Genomic DNA, 21,488 nt, shown 5'->3' on the forward strand with positions numbered 1-21,488 from the left:
CGAAGATTTCAATGATCTTAAACAACTAATATATTTGCACACCATATAATATTACAATTTACATATATTTCATCACATCACTTTATACAATTTTACTTATCTTAATTATTAAATTAAATTTCTTCGTATTCATCGCCATTAATTTTTCCTAACCTCACATTACAAACATTATCAACCGATTCCCACCACATACATTTCCCAGCACACTTTTACCATTCAACACAACGCCACCTAACACGTATCTTGTAACCAGCAAAATATCGCGAAACGTAAAGTACATTCGACCGCTTCGCTAATAGAGTACACTGATAAACGACAGGAATATTGTCGCGGATATCGTGTACATCGTCTGTGTTAAAAGCGGTGATGCGGTTCGGTCTTCTACCGGTTGGTCGGTCTACGACAAAAGTGGAAACGGCCTGATACGAGTTGAAGGCAGTGAAGCGGAAGCGAGGCGAAAATCGTGCGCCTCTTGCGGCTCGATAAGAAAGCTTCGAGAAAGCATCAACCGGCCGACAAAAGCCTAGCCGGCGATAAGATTAAGTGCGCTTCGGGGCAAAGGAGCATCTTTTAACCGAGGAACTTTGCGGCCCGACCTCGAAACTCCGATTACGTAATCGGGCCGATCGATCGCAATGGGGACTATTTCACCTTTCGTCGAACCGCTTTTAAACCCACGATTTTTCTCTTCGAAACATTGAGATCTGATTTTGAAGAACGAATCGTTCGGAAATTGCATTAGTTTTAAATAATGAAGAAATTAATTATTTAAATTATATTAATATATTAAAGTTAAATGATTCGAATTTAACGAATTTTTAAGTAATTTCTCTTCTAAATCTTATATAATTTCGAATTAAATCGATCATTTGAAACGAAAAATAATTGGATTAAATATTTCAGCTAAAAGTACTCGATGAAATCTCCAAAAAAAAAAAAAAAAAATAACCAATGCAATGCAATCTCTATACCATTTATTTCTTCCTTAAAACGAATTCTAAGAAATATTAGTAATAATTTCCACTAAATTAACCAATCTATCTTAACCTGTATAATTAACGTCCTTTCTATACTTGTCCTTTGCCATTAACCAACGTAAATCGTGCAAGAACATCGTAAACGTAATCATGTAATGGGAACGTATCGCATAGAGCAGACGATTTTCCCGTGATTCCCCCGCCCTCCCTTAGTTAGAAAGTGCAGTGAATTATCGAGCATCCAGAGGCGTGTCCCGATGGAAATTTATTCGATGGCTTCTAACGTGCACGAGCTGGGGTCCCGGCATTAATGTATCTGCCGTGAAATCGGTGTCCTCGGAATCGTGCGACACGCACTCGATGTTGTTGAGATTTTTTTCAATTCGGCATACCGGTTCGGGGACACGACGCGGCCTCTCGCGGGCTATCGGCATCATTCGACACCAATCTGTGATAGCGGTCGAATGCCGCGCCGCCACCGAGAAGAACTCTAATTATCAACAGGACTCGCATAATCTGCGATCCTATGGATATGTGAAAAAATATGTCATTTCTTTTTTAAGATTTTTAAAAGATTTTACTTTTTTATTATTATTGTATTATTTTGATTGTTGAGCATTTATATATTATATTCTATAAACATTTTAGAATCCCTCTTATAAATATCTCGAACGTGACATTCAAATTCTCCAATACATACGTGTAGAATGTCATGATAAAAATCTTACTAGCAAACGAAAGGTTATGATCATTAAAAAATCTAATTAGCATCACGTATCATATTATTGGTGATTACATGTTATCGAAACAATTTAATTCAACAAGTTTCTTGAGAACAAAGAAAAAAAACTCAAAAAAACACACATTAAATATATATATAATTATACAAGATTGCTCAAAGAAAAATCAAGTTTCACGATCCACGATAACATCGATCAAGACTTACCTTGCTAATGTCGACTATTTCGCCCTCCCCCTGTCGTCGATCCGTCGAAGTATTCTCGCTCGTCCTGCAACACACAGAAAACGCGCGAATAGACTATTTTCCTTCGTCCAATGCATCATATCAAATGATTCGAGGTTGCATATGCATTCTATATATAAAGAACATATTCCACTACGCACAATCTCCCTGTCTCTCGTTTATCGCTTCTCTTCTCTATCATTTTAGACATCATTCACGAACAGAACAGTCGTTGTTTTTTTTTCACGTCGCCTAAGTTGGATGAAGGCGGATGCAGGGAACTTGGTAATAAAGTTGCGTCTCGTTACGCGATGATATGGATAGCTGACAGATAGGGCGCCATGCAATTACCAAGTTGCGTAATTGTGCGACCATGGCAACAGAGTAAAAAAGTAAATCAGCCCGTGCCTGTTTCCCCGTAATATTACTTTATTAGCGAAATGGGATAATGCCACGGTGTGTGACAAATTGGGAGCAACGCACGCTCGCGCATCAAGCGACGGTCGGAAAAGCGATGAATATTCATGGGACGGCCGAGAGGAGAGAGCACGGTATGCTGGGATTGCTAGAAGCGCGAGCTACGTCACTAACCAGCACCCTATGTTCACACGTTTGTTGAAACACGTCAATGGTGGCGACTCTATCGTTTATGGCGAATGGTCAATAGCTCGAAGGGAATTGCGGTTATGTAAATGACGAGAGTTTTTGAGGTTATTTCTTTGGTGAGTTTATTATAAAATTCTATCTAGTTCAATAAAATTATGTTGCATGCAGATGTTAAATAAAATATCCTTTAAGAATTAAAATTTCAAAAGATGCATGATATATTTGATATATTAAGTGTAATTATTTATTTCTTCTTAGATAAAACTTTAATAAAAGAAAATAATCTCTGTCAAGTTTTTCAATGTTAAGTGATGAATGAATATATGTTTTTTTTTTAATTATACACAATGAGTTCATATTACGAGGACATTTATCATATAGATACTTGTATCTTTCATCATCAATTGATATAAGGGAAATGTAAGTTATCTCTATCATTTATGCATCCTATTAATTTAATTTTTCATTCCAACTTAGCAATTATCAATTACCATTATCAATAAAATTTTAAGATTCAAAATGTTCTCCAAATTAACGACATCATAATTAAAGAATAAAGAAGAATACCGTTTCTTATCCCGGTCACAGCACGTCGGTAACAAAAGACGCGTAAAACGACGCGGCCGAGAGATCGCGTTGCTACCATGCCGCGGATCAATTTATTAACGTTAATAACAAACGTGATTAAAATTTTTCATTCTTTGCTTGTCACGCGTTACGCCCTACTCCTCAGCCATTCCAGCGTTCCTAATTAAAGTAATAAGCTAGGTCAAAGAATTTACCGTGAATCATTACCTGCGGCGCACTATGATTAACCATTCCCTCCCCGACACTGTGGGCGTTGTTAAAATCGCGTGAAAAAAAATGCTCAGTTGTCTTGCTTCGGTAATTATTTATTACAAGCCGCTATTCGCGAATCCTTGAATATGAAGTCTTCTGGAAATTTTATCTAAGATAAAATATTCATGAATTGAGGATGATGAAAATATTTGGAAAAAATATAAATTTTATTATTAATATTGACAAGCTACTATTTTTAGAAATTGATAAATATTTAAAATTAATTTAAAATTAAAGAAGAAAATTCAGTTATTCAATAAATCTTCGAATAAACATTTGTATGATTATATGACATATAAATTTAATAATTTAAAATATTAATTGATAATATATAATATAATATCTAGACAATCTCGATCGCGGTTGAACTTTCGTCCAAACTAATCCACCACCGGTTCATAGTATATTACAACATTACTTTGTACCGTAATACAAGCCAATGTTGCCCGATTAACATCCCAGATTGCATAGGCAATACTCTTTACGCCAATGAGCGTATACTTAAGCAGTGAAAAACGATCGAGCCTCGCTAAGATAACGGCGACAACGTTCGCGATGTACCATGCTAGAATACCGATTGTCCACTCTTTTGTTGCCTTAAACTATATTAAAAAACGTTCATTGATTTCATGTATTTAAAAATCCTAGAATAAATTCAGTTCAATAATATAAACAAAATATATTTATCTAAAACTTATTCATAAATTAAAAAATATTTCAAAATTCATTATCATTGTTATCTATATATCTTTTCCATTTCTAACCAAAAAGGATAGTGTTAAAGAAAGATTATACTCGTGTATACTATGTGTCATTTCTATTTTTCTGTTCAACGTATAAATAAAAGAATATTCAATAGCAAGCAATCATATAATCTTAAAACTCTATTCACATAATCCAAACATTCTATTAACGTACACGCCTACATTTACGGTTCCGCGTTCTGTTGACCGTTAAACGTCGCGTCGGTTAGGATCGTTTAATTATTCGAGCCGTCGACGCAGAACCGATGAATATTTTTTGTTATAGCCTTTCTAAACGTGAACCGTTGGGCGTAGCAGACGTTCACGCGCGTAAGATCTGATAGATTAGACATTGTATAAGTCTTCCATACTTAGATAAAACTAGTTAACTACTGAAAAGATTAATAAGCGACGATTGTGAACTATGATTCGATTAATTATACAAATATCCGTTGATGGCGCGCATGCAGAAAGGAAGTCTTAATATTTATGGTTCTGTTTATGATGATAACTATCAATTTATTGGAAATCACAAGTCATTGATGTTTGTATGCACATTGTGTATGCTACGAGTTAATCGTTTAATATTAATATTTTCGTAGTCTTGTTATTAATGTATAATTGAATACGATTCATTATTTATATTTCATATGAAGTATTTTGATTAAGCGAAAATTTTTTAATAGAAATATGATAGAATTTTATAATTTTTTGCACTTAAGAAAATAACGTGAAAAATGAAGCAGAAAATGATCTATAATATAGAAGAATTAGGGTAATGAGTAGAATCTCATTAATCGGAATTCAGCACAAAACGTAGATGTACCTATAATGAAAATTTTTTACTGATAGGAAAATTTCTCATCATACAATATTATTGAAGCTCTTATTAAAATTTGAAATTTAAAATTTAGTGTGTTCTTCGATCTAAATCTAATATTATAATTAACTCTAATGCATGTTCACACCAAAAATTTAACTTTTATATCTTCTTCTCTATTAGATTTAATATTTTTTATTTTTAAATTTCTCAACAAATCAAACTATAAAAATATAGACGAATATTTATCAACAAGCTGGTATAGATTTCGCGTAATTATATTTAACTTCGACAGAATATAGTAGCCACAGCATCTATCCGTTGTCGGTCGCAAGACACTCACTCCGGTAATTAAGCGGTAATGAGGTATCGTCTGGCACGGCGAGTGGATAAATAAAGTTCCAAAGGTCGATGTGTATATATTATACGGCGAAGAACAGAGGAAAAGGAGAAAAGGTTCTAATGGAATATAAATCTTGTAACTGCGTGGGGGTGGAGTACGTTTATCGTTGAGTGCGTGGTCGAGATTCATTTGTAAGAGCGTTTATTGTTCGTCCATTGCGGTTTATCCGTGATCGATAAAGATGTCGGTGAGGATGAAGGAACAAGAGGGTTGTGTTAATGGATTCGTTACTTTGTCCTTCTATAATTCATAGTATATCTTTCTTATCGATTAAAGATGATAAAAATTAATTTTCAAAAAAATATTTGACACGTTCGAAAAATATCATTATCACCAGAAAGTTTTTCACAAAATTTATGATAAAAATGTGCAGAACATACAATACAGGTTTATTTTATTTTAGATCTACGTTCTACGTTTTCTGCTTAATAATTTCTTTTACAGAGCTTCATAACGAGACGTGTCAGCCTGTTTAAAATTCTTTCCAAGTATTATGACCAATCTGTGAACTTTTTTCTCGTGAAATAATACCGTTGAGAACTGTTTCCGTGTTTCGCTCGTGGACCACCAGTAAGAGGATTATCTCGGAATGGCACCGGTCCTCTTATACGGTCGTAAGTATCGGCACTGCAATCGGCTTTGACAACAGTAAATGGTTAGTACGCTTTGATAACACGAATCTAGCCTGTACGTTTGGTCGAAACACTTATACACTCGGATAACTATACTACGAATTATTTGCAACAAATAAGATCTAATTGTTGATCAATTCAAGCATATGATTTGTCAATAAAATTAATTGAAAAATTTCCAATTTTTAAGACTTTACTGTATCAATTAAAAGCATCGAAAATGTAAATAGAAAATATAATTAGAAAAGTACCTTCATTTTTTTATTTTAAATAATTAAATATTTCAGGAATCCAATAATTATTCCTTTCAAGCATGTACGAATCTTCTCAATAACATAAACTAACCTCTTCTTCTTCAATCTCTTCTTCTTCAACCTCTTCTTTTATGAACTTTTAATCAAATGAATATTGTTTTTGATATGAAAGCAAGAATCCAACTCTGTTTTTCTTGCAATCAGAAACATACAGTGTGTGAAAGAAATTATTACTCTCGTTCGCTGATTCAGTTTTGCTTCATAATGTCGTCACCAGATTGGTAATGATCATGCGACTGAACCGGTGAAACCGCGCACGCGTAGATTGATAGTTAGAAACGAATCGTTTATTCCTCGTTCCCGCGCTGCTGTGTAAAGGAGCATATCGAATATGCGACATTCTCTCACGCGATTGACGCGACACTTTGTGGATCGTAAGATCAGTCGGTAATTTCTTACTAATCGCTTCGATTTTTTTTTCTGTACTACCGGCGGAAAAGTGAATTGCGTCTTGTTGTAAATCGACTGTAATCATTGCATTTCTCGCGAATATACTTTTACAGAATTGTCAATCTCTGTGAAATTTCTGTGTGATTTTATGTGTTGGAGATGATTGATTCGAAAGTGGTATTGCGAATAAAGATGGTTCAAGGAAATAGAGAAGGTTAGGAAATAGAATCGATTATGGTTGAAATAAATTTATGCTGAATCGTAATTCTCTGCTGCAATACAAGCATTGATATAAGATATTTAAATGATAAGAATGTACGATAAATATTTTCTAAATAATGTTTTATTTTTTGGTCAAGAAGATAACAGAGAAAATTTACGAGATAGAAGTCGAAGTCAGATTGTGAACAGATGGCAATTTGTATTAGATGGAAAAAATGAGGAAGGGCTGGATCAAAGTCCTTGCGGTTGGTATGTGCAAAATACCAAGCGTAGCTGCACGCACGGCCCGGAATGTCAGGGCACGGAATTTCTCGACGATTTCCCTCAACTGTTCTCGTAATATCCTCAAGCTAGAAAATTTATATATATTTCTTAAATCATAGAATCATTCTTGCGTCGATTTATCTAACCTTCCACCATCGTAAGTATAATCTAAAAGCGACAAAGTTGAAAGAACATCGAATACATTTACGTCGTTCTATCATTATTGAGCTATTAAAACATACTTTACAAAAAATATATGGCTCGATTCATAGTTGCACGTCAGGTTTCAGAAGAAACAGATGTCTGAACGAAAGCGAGCAAGTGGCTAATTGACTAACGAGCTATTCGTGGCTCGTACAACATTAGCCGTCATAGTCAGAAAATATTGAGAGATTGAGAAGAGAGAAAAAACAAGCAAAGCAACCGATACGAATAGGAGAAACACGAAGAAGAAAAAGAAGATCGTCTGAAGAAAAGAGAATCGCGAAGATGGGCGATCCTGTTCGAGTAGTGGACTGCTGGGCCAGTGGTGGTTTTATTGCTTTTAATGTAATCGAGCCGGGCGTCCTTTATCATCGCGAGAAAAAATGGCCATTTAATCACGGCGTTTCCCGACGTGGGGTCCGTGCGCACCCCTCCGGCGCGCCGCCTCGAGAATCATTCCGATATTAATAGTGGATGGTTTGACCGCGTAATATGAGGAATCGTTGGCGCGCGCGTATAATATCACTCGGTCGTGCCAAGTGGCTCGAGAAACACGCATGTTACACGGCCGAGAATGACAAATTAATCGTCTGCTTGGTTGGCCCTGCTCAACGCATCGAATCCTATAATATGTCTGAGAAATGATATTCAATGGAAGAAACATTTCGTTCGATTCTGATCTATACGAATCGTACTATACGGAAAGAAATTGGTTTGTAATTGAGAATTTTAGGTTAAGTTTGGAATATTAATAGATATTTCATATATATTAAATCCATGCTATAGAATATTTGATATGATTTCTTTACTACACAGTGTACCAGAAATACAAAGTGTACCACATATCTAACTAGGAATCTCATCAACTGATCACCTGCAATCACATTTCCAAATAGAACATCACGGTCGGGTGGCGCTGCAGTCGAGGAGGATTGCGGCAGCTCGAGCCCGTTACAAAGTCGGCAATTATCGAGGAGGAGTGGCCCCAGTCGACCTCTTTGAAAACGCGCGTTACTCGATGTCCTCTCCTCCGTCACGATGGATGCACTCGCGGTATGCCGTTGATGTCACGTGGACTGGGCAGCGTCGGGTCTCGTAGGTTAATTTCACCGCGATAAGATCGTATGAGCGGATTACGCGGCGGAACACGATCGAACACCTGTAACGAACATGATTTTCTTATGAACGGTGGAACGGTCCGCGTCCGGTTTTCCCTCTATTCGAGAGTTACACGATACGCCCAATATTTTCTCGATATATATCCATATGAGTAGATGAGAGGCGGAGAAGAGGAACTCGCCAGGACATGCGCGCGATTTTTTCAACACGCGATGGGGATTTCAGATTATACGATCGGGGTTAATGACTGAGGTGTAGCCGAGCGGTCTAGGAATACCGCTCTGAGTTTTCTTATCGATTACATCTTGATTAGGGAAAGCAATGGACCGTATGAAACTGTTGCACGAGCATTGGAAATTCGTAATACGCCTTGATATGCTTGAACTGGAAACGATTTAAATCGTGGAATTTATGGAATTAATGGTATTCCAATCGATGTATGATTATATCTTTATTGCATGTATAATAATTGATTTATTTTTATAACGTAAAAATGTCTTCACGTTCTCATATTTCTTAATATATATATATATATATATATTTATTTATTATGTTAAAAGCAACACTTATTTATTAGCTATTGGAAGTTATAGGATTAATGGAAAAAGAATAGTCTTTTACTAGAAGAAATTAGAAGAAAAAAATACAAATTATCTTCCATACGAATTATAATTAAATGATATTCATATTTGTTTAAACATTCTTACACTTTTTATTCAAAAATGTATTATCACGATTCATAAAATAACATCGTTTATAGAAATATCTTATTTAAAAATGATATTTAAAAACAGGTGATGAACAACTATTTGGAAAAAATGAATTTGGAAAATCCGACCACCCACAGCAAATTCGTGTAGGCGTTGCATCGATGCTTGGCCGAGCGCAAATAGTGAGGGAGAACCGGTACTCTTCAAGAGTCGTCATTCTATTCGAAACACTTTCTCTGGATCGATTGATCCTGAGGACACGATTCGATCCAGTTCAATGCTTATGTTCATTGTTCCATTATTTTTCATTCTCCAATATATCAATAATCATACATTCATTTTAATTTACATATATTCTTAATATTGCAATTTTGATTTTGATTGAAATGGAATTACAAAATGTTTTTAAAAATTAGATAATATATATGTATATATAATTCAAGTGAAATATTGAACATAACCTCAACGGAAAAGGATTAATTAAAATCGAAGACGAAGGAGAATTCACCCGGTGCACAAGGCTACGATATTCCTGTTCCTTTTGTCCGCACGGATCGCTGCTTCGAGCAGCCGAGCTGAAAGTGCCAACGATTAATAACATGATACGCACGCAGTGAGGATCTCTCGTATTCGCCATTAGTCGTAGCCGCGCTCTTATCGCGGCACGGTCTCTCCACGGTTACGGTCACGATTTCGGAGACATTGGTGCGCAACCGACCGTATAATTTACTGCAAATCAGCGTCAATTTAGCGATACTCGACTAGATCATCGTCAACCTCTTTTATCTGTTCTGTTCGAATAGATAGAGCTCATTGGAATTATGAGAAAAGCGTATTATTGGAACGAGTTTTTAAGGTTAGGTTAACAGTGTAAATTGAAGAAATTTTCGAGCCGTTAAAATTAATGTAGAATAATCTTTTAATATAGAAATACAATTCTTTTTTAACATAAGTATCTGTATAATTTTTATTTACTATTTAATTTTATAATACTATTAAAATATAAAAGTTATGATTCTTCGGTTCGAAGCATTTTTTTTTCTACTATTACGAATTAATATTTTTTATTCGCAGAGTATCAGTAATATAATTAATTAGAAAAGAGAGGAAAATCCACACAGAAATAATATGAAGTCGTTAGTAGCAAGATACCAATGGTAGAAAGGAAAATATAAGGTAACAAGGAAGTAAAACGGAAATCATATTGCATGTGTCTATCTCTAAACTCTTCTTCTGATAGAGACGAGTGTACATAGGGATTAAATCGTGTACGAGGCTCCACCTGTGAACAGCATTGCACTCGACCGTTTGCAAGTCCAATGCTACGACTTTTCATGCAACATTGTGAGGAACGTACGTAGCGCTTCCGTAATATTACCTCAAAGATTATACGGAACAGGATACTTTTATTAAAATCCGAGACAGAAATCTCGTCAGCAGTCGTAAACTTCAAAGTACCGACGATAAGAACTGTGGGGGACGAATCGATATCAAGGCGGTGTCCTATAGGGAAATTCTCTTTCATGGAATGCGGACTCATTGCCCGACGTTATAAAATTAAGCATCGCGTTTCAACATGCAATCGCGCTGTATGCTACCAGTTTCTCGCGATGATTCGTTCACAGGAGAATGCAAGCTGATTGCCTGGAACATTATGACTGTGGTATACAGAATGAATATTTGCTAATTTTTAATTTAATAATTTTTATTTAACTTATCTCTGTTGATTGGGAAAGTCGAATTAACTCGTTATCTATATTGTTAATATTATAATAATTATACATACATATATATGTATATGCATATATTATTAAAATTGAGATTAATACAAGCATAACTATATTAATTATGATTATAAGTGAGAATTATATTTTCGATATAGTAGAATCATCGAATAGATCACTACATTGTGAATTCAATCGAAGATCAGATTTTAATACCTCGAACGTGGGATTAGGACAGTGAAATGTTGCACGTTATGGCACTGTCTGGGAAAGGATCATTTTCGTTACGTAATCGCATTGAATAGGCTAGCTTTTGCACTTCGTCTGCGTCACGGATATGTCGGTCCACTGTTGGATTATTAACGCCTGTTTTTCCTGACAGTTCTATAGTAATTTGTATAGCCTGATGTCATAATGTGAAACGTTTGGAATGTTGACAATGGAAAATTGCCAACAAGAATTATTTTTAGATGATGCTTTTGAATTACAATTTGATTTTATGCTTCGAAACGAAATATTTTTTTCTTTAGTTAAAATAAATAATATATATCTATATAATATCTATATAAATATATAAATATTTCTCTGCTCTTTATGTATTGTACATATAAAATAAGTATAATTTCTCCTTTTCAACATTAGTTTACGGAACGAAGATCTTATAACTTAAACATTTCTCAAACAAACTTCCACTCGGTGAATACTCTGTCTTAATGACTTTATTACGAAACTAATGTTTTGAAACGCACGCGAACGTGTCGCCATTTTGATCGATGTCTCGTTATTGTCATCGTTGGTGGCGTTATCGTCGGTGATGTCGGATTTCTTGCACTCGATTCTACTATCTAGACTGCTAATAATAAGTTACTAATGGAATCCCGGCTTACGTGGGCGAATCGATAAATTATCTCGGCAAAAGCTTATTGGACAAGTTGCATTACACTGTATTATGATAGTCATTAGAACGTTAGGTGCAATTAAAGCATGTGTTCATAGTAACAGAATTTTTAGCGATTACGTATAGGTGAATTCTACCTAACTTTAGTTTGATGACAATAATAAATAAATATTATTGCAAAAATGATACACAAAACTTAAGATTTCTCTTCGTTACATCATTCGATCTAAGAATAGATTCAAAGAATATTATTACAAGAGTGAAGCAGTAACTGAGGATTCATAGCCAACAAATCCAATTACAAGGAAGCCATGCTGTGAAATCAAGCATCGCTTGTAATTGTCATAATAAGGACTATATTGTTGCCGTGCGTCAATTACGCCAAAACACGCGTAACACAAAATGTAATCGGCTCCTGTCATGCAACGTTAATGGTTCACGTAACGTGTTAAGCCGTCTTCATTTGATATTTCGCGATTGCCAGTTTTACATGCTGCCATTTCAAACCAGTTCACATAAAAAGAATATGTACAGGTATTATTAATAATGGATAATTTGATCAGTTATTCAATTATTTAACAAAAATTTTCATTTCATAATTATTGAAAAGAATATATATAGGTTAAAAGCGGGCAAGATATATCATGTATCGTATATAAACAACGAAATCTGGAATTTTATCTTCGACTAGAATTATTTTCTGTATACAACTTATTAATAATCGATCGATCTTGAACTAATAAATATAAATTGATGCCTAGCTACCATATACTTTAATGTTTGTTTCGTGCTGGCGTACAACTCGAAAGATTACCGTATATCTGCGCTTTATTAAGATAGCGATGTAACATGCCTATAGAGGCGCGCATAGTATCGGTTTAGACGCCGCGAGTCTACGGAAATTCCACGATCCGCGCGTGCGCAATCATATGCCCCGGGGAGTCATGTGATGCGCGGTGCAAATGCGCAATTTACTCAGGAAATCACCGACCTCTCGACTTCGTCGCACGTGATCCGTTGGTTGAATAAAATTTTGTTAAAATATATTTCAAAGATGGGATTACTTTAATACGATTCAATATTATAAAAAATTCAACATTTCATTTAATATTTTTCATTTTTCAAAAAGATTCTAGTATCCAACTTTCAATCAAAAATCTTTATTCCAATATTTTTCAACGAAACAATTTTAAATACATAATAAAGCCAATTCTATATTCTATTTTTCTTTAAAATTTAATCTAAAGAAGATCATTCGAAACTGACTTGAAGTAAAGTCATATTGGCATATCACTCATCGCGCGGCGCTAGTATCGTTACGGTGCATCTTGTAAGCGAAATTAATAGGGAATAGGCGAAGATACAGCGGCACTTGAGTTTGTAATCACGGAATCACCTTCGTCGGTCGACCACCCTCAAGATTTCCGCACGCAAACCGAACGAAGGCCACCAAGGCCTTGGAGAACTGCCGCGTAAATCCGTGTCCGCCGGGTAAACCGAGATACAATTAGGATTTGCCGGTGAAAAAGAAGCGGGCCTCGTTCCACTGCCAGTGCAGTAGTCCGTGCTCTTCGTGGCTTTATATCTGATCGCAAGGTTTACACAAGGCGGGGGACATTTTACGACTTGGACTTTGAATCGAGCTCTGGGCCTTACTCGAAAAAATCGTGATCACGCGTGCTTCTGGGTGTTCCGGCTCGTTTGTTCGATCGATCCAAGATCGATGACGGTGTGAGTTGTAGGTTAGGTGAGGTTTCTGAGATTTCTAGTTAGTTGGATAACTTAGTGAACTTGGAGTTCCCAAGGTTCTTTAAGTCGAACGATGTTTATATATATTTAAAGTATTGTAATATAATAATAATCAACATCATTAATATTTTAATTTTGAGGTCATAAATTGTTTTTTCTATGTGGAAAAATATTTTAAATATTTATTAGTAAGAAGAAATTTATTAATTGGACAATGTAACGATCATCCTCTATCTTTCATATGCGTTATATGTAGAAAGATACATTTCGACATCCATATGGCGACGTCGTGAAATGCAATCCATATAGTGTCAGTTGATTTGGTAACAATGCTGCGTGTGATTCACGCACACCGATGAATTCATGGAATCATCAGATAGAACGAACGGCTGTCCCTTCGGGGAGAACTCGAGCAAATAGCAATGCGCCATAGAACCGATTCACGATAATTCTGACCTCTCGAAGTACGTGTCACAATGACCGGATTAAATTAATTATTCCGGATTGTAGAGAGAAAATTATGGAAGATATGTGTCACAGATTTATACAAATTTTGGAATTGAATTTTGGGATATTAGAAATTTTAAGAACTTTACAACATAAATTTAATAGACTAATCAGATCCTTCGATTTCTGATATTATTCATTTTGATAATTGATCAGTGTCAGATCTCGAGAGTGATTACATTTAAAGAAAATACTTTCTCGCTAAAAACCATCCGAATAATTCAGGAGAAGATAGCACGGTAGCTGGTCGATCGCGCGAATTCCAACGTGACTGCTTTCGTGCTTACTGCTCGTTACTCTCTCTCCGTTAACCGGATCCAATATAACTGCGTCTAAATCCTGTAAATGCGGGCGTTACACAGCTGTGAGCTGATATTAGGAATCCTATGGATTCTAGCAGTTTGTTTTGCATTGTTGCTTCCGAAATTGCACGATCATTTACTTTTATTGTCACTTAAAAATTACTTAGTAATTCTTTTGAATGTCTTCTTTGTAAAAAAAAAATATTTCTTGAAAACCAATATCTTGAATTTATTCTCTCAGAATTTTCTTTAATAATTTCTTGGAGAAACAATTGACAATTTTAAACTGTCCTAATTTGCTTGAAACGTTATAAATTTTCCATGTAATTCCAAATCTAAACGGTATATTAGATTCAAAACATATCATCCAATATATTCATATTGCCCCATACGTACGTTTTCTTACATTTTCAACTTCCAATTCCTTTTTTCTCATAGCGTGCCTCTCCCAGTCTTCTTCTCCTAACTTTACGTACACGTATATACTCTCTCTTTCTTTTCTATGTAGCATCGCATCGAAGCAATACGCTCGAGCGACAACATGGTCCAGCTCTCCTCCAACGTGTGTGCACACGCGCGTAGGTCGCCGCTCTTCTCTCGAGCAGCCGATGACGTGTTCGCCGTGCGTTTCGCGGAATGCCACGAGCAGGCCTGATTGTAACGGAGCTAGGCCCGCGGGCCACTTCTCGTCAGAGCGCGCCGGTGTGCGAGACCGAGCACGTATGCGCGAGCAGTCCGCCGCGTGGGCGTTTGGCTCGGGCAGGTGGATGCCTGGCCTGCGGCGCTAACGCGCGATCGGCCGCACACGACCAAGCCATCGCTTCGTTCCTCTTTGGATCTACTTTTTCGATGATCTCCTACGATATTCTATAAATACTTGCTTGAGTGCATAATTGTATTGTATTATTAATGAAATTATACAAGTTTCAAATTAAGTGTTAATGACAATTCTTTGATTTGACTTAAGACTTAATGAAATAATAAATTAGAAATATTTAATTTACAAATATCTCATGGATAGTTTTTTTTTTAAATAAAATAGATACGTTAGTTTCAAAAAAAGTGACGAAAACTTATTCTGAAATAATTTCTTTGAAATTATATGAGATCATCGCAGAAAGTCCCTACTATTTCAACTAACAATTAATTAACAATTAACTATCAATGGTCGTTAGATCGTGACAGAGACACAGGTTGGACACGAAGGCAGCCCATAGTGGTTTTCTTTGACCGATGGAATAAATGGATAGCAGTTTCGTGAGCATTGCCTTTGTTTGTGTTCTTCGTGGTCAGGAGCTTGGGAGCATGTGCGGTGATTGCCGTAACCATCGGGCACGCCTGCCTCACTGGCTGACTGCTCGCTAGCTTGGCCACTCGCTCGCCTCTCTCTCTCCTCTCTCGATGCCCCCGCTATCTGGGTGCACTGGCGTGCACCGAATGCACTTTGCTGCATGCTACACTGCCAACTCGACCGCTGCCAATGTATCACCTATCTACCTGCGCGACTGTACGCAACTGTCTCTCCCCCCTCCCCCTCCCATCCCTTCTTCCTCTTCTTCTTATAACCTCTCTTCTGCCATCCGTTTCCTCCCGGTGAACCTCTCTTGTGCACCTCGACAGGTCATTTTGCTCTCGTTTCTTTGGGTACCTGCTCGATTCGCTATACTTCTCTTTTCGATTCTCTTCGCGGATATATTGGATTCTTCTTCATGGCTGCTTCCTCTGTGCCTCTCTTTTTTGTCTTATTATAATTTTATCTACGATGTTTACTTTCCATGCATGCGTTTATCTGACTCTTTGAGTTCTGATATTGGAATTTTTTTGCATTCTGAAATTTTATTTAATATCAAGAAAAAATAGTATAGTTGAATAATAAATTATTAGAAATATAAAGATATAAAGGTATAATAGATTTACAAACAGATAGAAATATTCAATAAGTCTTTTTACTCCACAGAAAGTATTGTTCTGTTGAAGTAAGTAGACGAATCATTCATATATCAGACAAATGTTCGTTCTACAAATCCCTTATTTGTTAAATACTTACATTTTTCATGCATGTTTTTTTATATCAATGTATCATATTATCATTCTTCCTTTTTCTTTCTCTTTTTCAAATCCTGCACTTACTCATTACAAATCTCAAAAATCCTCTTCTCCTTCTTCTTCATTTCCTCCGAAGTTCTTGTCTCCTCTGCAATTTTTCACATTCTCTTTCTCACCTGACCTTACTCACTCTAACCCACTCACTTTGCTCTCTCTAGGATCTCCTCTCTCTTGTCCAGCATCTTCCGCGCTCCCTCTCTCTCTCTCCCTCCCTCTCTCTCATTCTTCATAATCATGTATATCTACTATTCCTCTCACTCTATGATTCCGGATCCGACCACGTTCTTCCAACGCGCTTATCTGCAAGCATGGGAGAAGTGACTCACTCGGTGAGTGGTACGAGCACTTGTCGCGAGCATAGCTGCGACGCAGATGCCGATTCCTTGGGTCCGATTCCCCACTGGAAAGTTCTTGGTTGTATGTCGCTCGTGCGACGGTTGCGTAAGTCGATTTTACAAGCGAGCCGTGTATGTATACGCAGGTGGACATGCTAAAGCGCATGCGCACGACCCTTCCGCCGTGAGAACGTTCCATATCACGATCTGATTTTCGTCGCGCCGGATGTCTAAGTAGATAATGCTTCGTTAATAACCAGATAATATAATTTTGTAAATTATAAGATTTGTAACGTTTTCTTTAGCGATAAATAAGATTTTTATGTGCAATTGTTTGTTTGGTATATATATTTGATTTAATATTTCGTTTAATGAGATGTAGAGTTAATATATCTATCCGTTTAAAAGAAATTTTAATTGTATACGATCATATTGAGAAATTAGTAATTAACAAAACTAATACTTTGGGAATTTTCATCTATATATATTTCGTTCTATATATCAGATAGAATTACTTATTCAAATATTCTTTAAATGACAAAGCGATGGTATAACAATTAAAATTCTCAATTGAGTTATAAATTATGATGGTTCCTTTTTATAATTCATAATGTTTGGGTGGTTATGGTTTGTAATGTGAACTGGATGAAATATAACTTACCATGTACGTGTTACATGGTTTGAAATGTTCTGTATGGAAAATTTATTGGATTTGGAGAATGTAGAAAGTGGTAATCGGAATAGTTGCATGCTGAATAGCACGTACGCGTATGGTACACGAGAGAAACTCTATACCGTACTGCATAAGTGACAAGTCAAAATGGTTGATTTACGCTGGATCCGGTGTGAAGGCGGATTTTTTATAGAGATAAATATATATGGTAAATGCTTTGACTATTTATACCATAGCTAAGTTCTCAATTTATTTTTATCTTTTAAATAAAATATTTGAAACAAAACTTATCTCTTTGACAAATGACAAAGAAATAAGTTTTCGTTTTTTAATAAATAAAACAAGAATAAATATTTTAAAAATTAAAATTTTTTGTATCACATCAAAAAATTCATACTAACCTAAAATTTTGACAATCTTCACTCGCAACAATCAGAACAAGAAAATTTTAATAACAATAATACACTATTCATTTTTCACAAATTACACATATTATCCATCGACAAAGAATCAATAAAGATATTCTTAAAGCCGAAATATCAAATACTAGTTACAAAAACTTCTTCTTATAATCGATAAATCTCGAATTTCCTTTGCCTTCCATTGCGAATAACGCTAGTAATACCGCGAGAAATTTACGAGCGACATTTTTGCCGGTTCTTGTGATAATCGACCACAGAGCATCGAAGTTTCAGCAAGATTATATTCCTCGATGCTGATATTTCCTCTTACGCTCGCGCGTATCCCGCGTGGGAGTGCGAGATCGGATCTCGTTCAATTTCGTTGAGAGTTAATAGCCACACGACTTCACGTAACGGCACCTTTTTCCACTGCGTCGCATTTACTTTAGGTTGTATGCGCACGCGTGCAAGCGCACAATGGCGCATTCAAAGCGCGAACGGTCGATTATTCGATTACCGACCCCGATATGGCGCCCTCTCGACCAATTGAAATTTACTTCGGCTTTGAAAACGCTGCTTTTAATGATCCACGCCATCTATATGTTTTTTTGAGAGATCACCGGCGATTCGATGACCACGTCTCTACTATGTTGTTACACTGTTTACAAAAAGAAAAAAAAGAAAAATGAAATAGTGAATTGGTGTAAAACGTTGAATGTTAAGAAGGAAACAATTAATAAAGCAGTGAACGTGGGAATGGGTATTATAAGGTGAATTCTGATGTTGAATGTTAATTCGTTTCAGTAGAGAAAAATGAAATCTTGTGTTGAAGTTGAGTGCGATTTTAAAATAGGTTATATAGGGATGAAATTGCATTGAGTCGTTAATAGAATAGGTATATTCTATTTTTTAATATTAATTAGAAAAATATGATATAACATATATTGTTATGTATAATAAGGAAAATAATATTAGATGATTGATTTTTGTAATTTAATATATGATTCAAACGGAATAAAACTCTGCTATAGATTATAGATTATACGGATTTGTGATATGAAAGAAAATTTTAGGTTAGGAAATCGGCTTTAAGAGATATAGAACATACATTCATTTTACGTTCTTTTTAATCTATTTCATATCATTATATAATCTATATAATTTATTTTATTATTTTATTAAGTTTATTAAATTGTTTTAAGTACATAATACAATTAGTTATATGACTAAGTTATATGACAGTGTATAGTATATCACTTTCTACGGTTATGTTCATTTTAAATGCAATTATATTCATAAAATTGTTTGACTCATGTCAATATTCGAGTAAAAGCAAATTAAATGAGACAAAACCACGGGAAATTCATCATAGCTGCTTCTCTATAATTAAGTACTGCAATGTAACCTTTCGACCCCGTTTCGAGATTCTGAAATCCCTCAATTTCGCACGCCGCGAAACCTGTTAATTAGTTAATAATTAATATCGATTTAATGACACGTATATTAGTGAACGTGAATCTAAAGAATAATACAAGCATCATTCAATATGTATTATATATTATAACGCAGTACTATTATATTAATTACTTCATTCATTAAAATAATTAATCAAGTGACTAAAAAAAAAAGAAAAATATGAAGATATGAATAAATGAATTATAATGCATGATTATTAAATAGGAATTAATTATACTAAATCATCTACTTTCATTCTAATTTTATCTTTTAAGATTTAGAAGATATGTAATTTAAATTCATACTATTAATCCTCATAGTCTACAAAATTTTTTTATTTTATTTTTTTTGCTAAAATACATTACATATACCAATGCAATACATATTTTTTAATACCTATAAGTCTTCTAGTAAGCCATAAATCTTATTTTAGAATTTAAATTATTTTTATATTAAATTCTATTCTTTCATTCATTTCCGAATTCACAGATTAAGTGGAAAATCATATAAAATAGGAAACAATCACCATATGTGCAATAAGTTTAATTGCGGTGAGCATCAATCATCGTACTGGTAATCCAATCTCGAAATAACGCCACTATGCACGCATAATACGTCGATAATTAAATATCAAATCGCGTTTGTCGCTTGTTCGAGCAAAAGATGATTAAATCGATGAAGATTTTGGGAAAAATTTTTAAATGAACGCATAAATGAATTGAAGTTTCTACGCGAAGAAAAATAATTAATCAATATTATAAATTGATATTGGATTTAGATCTAGAAGATTTAGTTCTCTTTTTGTTCTAAAGTCATGAAGATGATGGTATTCTAGAATCGATAAACTTGTCGTCTCGTCAACGGATATTTTATAAAATCGAGAAGATATATAGTACCAAAAAAAGATCGAGAAAAAACTTTTTGAAAATATTTTTAATACCCGAATATATATAATAAGGATTAAAGTAATAATTCCTTGTCAATCATGACTCGATCAATTAACACGGCAGATTAAGGAATCAATCACGATACTCGAATGCATGATGCATCCGATCGATCGATAATATTAATCACCACTCGGTTTCCTCTTTATTCAGCCGCGTTTCAGTTTGCAATAGTAATCTCTTCCTCGCAGCAGGATACCGCAGAACGCAATAATACACCATGGAGTCTAACACGCGACTAATAACCGTTTACTCGAAAATTAATTACGAGATTATGACAAATCTTCATCCTCGTTCGCGAATTAAGAGAGTAATCCGATTACTCCAGTAATTCGACCAATAATCGGCCATCCAATTGTGAAGTAACGATAAAATTGCGCACTTCTCGAATCACTCGGTTGATCGTTAAATTGAATTAGTTCCTCGAATCGCGAATCCTTCGTCATCGCGGTGTAATTAATCATTGGCTTAGAAAAAGAATACCACCGTCCGCTTCCATCATTGTGCAACGGTATAGATATCGGTTACTCTCGAGCACGACATCGGGGATGTGTGTGGAAATGTGAATGTGGGATGTCGGGGAAAAAAAGAACGCGTCGAGTGTAAAGATAGAAAGTTCGACGCGAGAAATTGACTCAATTTGAGCTCGTTTACGGAAAAGAGAATGCCGAGATATGCGTGAGGATAATTGCTAAGGAAAGTGAAATTAAATGTGTACCATCGTAAATGGGTGCAAAAATTTTTCCCTCCCATCTTTTCTTTCATTATTATTCGGATTATAATTTCCTTTCATTTTTCCTTTCGCTCCGAAATTTTATTTCAAATCATAATTCAAACTAATTGTTACATTTCGTTATTGTTTTACTTTACTTCTGCGATTCGAATTCAGAATAGGCCAATTTCCACAGGAAATTTAGCTTATTTAAAAATTTCGAAATCTCTATAATATATATATTCTATGGATAAAAAAATCTCCCCCTTTAAGCTCGATTGTGTTCTAATCAAAATTAAAATTCATCAAATTCGACGGTTTGATTAAACTTGGAAGAAGCGTTTTGGTCATCGAAACAAGAAGCGTAACAGAGAAAAATTCGAAACTCCCGCTGCTTTCTCTCATACTCGTCGGCGTGCGCGTCGAGGCGGACAGAAGCCGGATAATCGATTCGTGGCAATCGACTTTCAGCGT

At 35.3% G+C, this 21,488-nt stretch overlaps 1 protein-coding gene and 3 long non-coding RNA genes across 5 annotated transcripts in view; 1 reads left to right on the plus strand and 3 right to left on the minus strand.

Moving 5' to 3' along the window:
- The window catches only part of LOC107994142 (ELKS/Rab6-interacting/CAST family member 1-like), a 234,992-nt gene that overhangs the window by 40,817 nt on the left and 172,687 nt on the right, over window positions 1-21,488 (minus strand). For both annotated transcript variants that reach the window (XM_062076529.1, XM_062076530.1), the window contains exon 5: window positions 1,924-1,987. In XM_062076529.1, coding sequence (XP_061932513.1) covers window positions 1,924-1,987 — 64 coding nt within the window. The remainder of the gene's footprint in view (window positions 1-1,923; window positions 1,988-21,488) is intronic.
- LOC133666294 (uncharacterized) lies at window positions 4,657-6,607 on the minus strand. Its single transcript, XR_009830267.1, has 2 exons — window positions 6,237-6,607; window positions 4,657-5,990 (listed from the first exon to the last, which is right to left on the minus strand). It is a non-coding gene; the product is annotated as an uncharacterized LOC133666294 (long non-coding RNA).
- On the plus strand, window positions 6,609-11,039 carry LOC107994152 (uncharacterized). The gene is made up of 3 exons (XR_001765262.2): window positions 6,609-10,064; window positions 10,283-10,384; window positions 10,449-11,039. It is a non-coding gene; the product is annotated as an uncharacterized LOC107994152 (long non-coding RNA).
- On the minus strand, window positions 15,376-18,707 carry LOC133666293 (uncharacterized). The gene is made up of 3 exons (XR_009830266.1): window positions 17,904-18,707; window positions 16,436-17,059; window positions 15,376-16,216 (listed from the first exon to the last, which is right to left on the minus strand). It is a non-coding gene; the product is annotated as an uncharacterized LOC133666293 (long non-coding RNA).

The sequence above is a fragment of the Apis cerana genome, linkage group LG6, assembly GCF_029169275.1.
Source record: "Apis cerana isolate GH-2021 linkage group LG6, AcerK_1.0, whole genome shotgun sequence".
NCBI lineage: Eukaryota > Metazoa > Arthropoda > Insecta > Hymenoptera > Apidae > Apis > Apis cerana.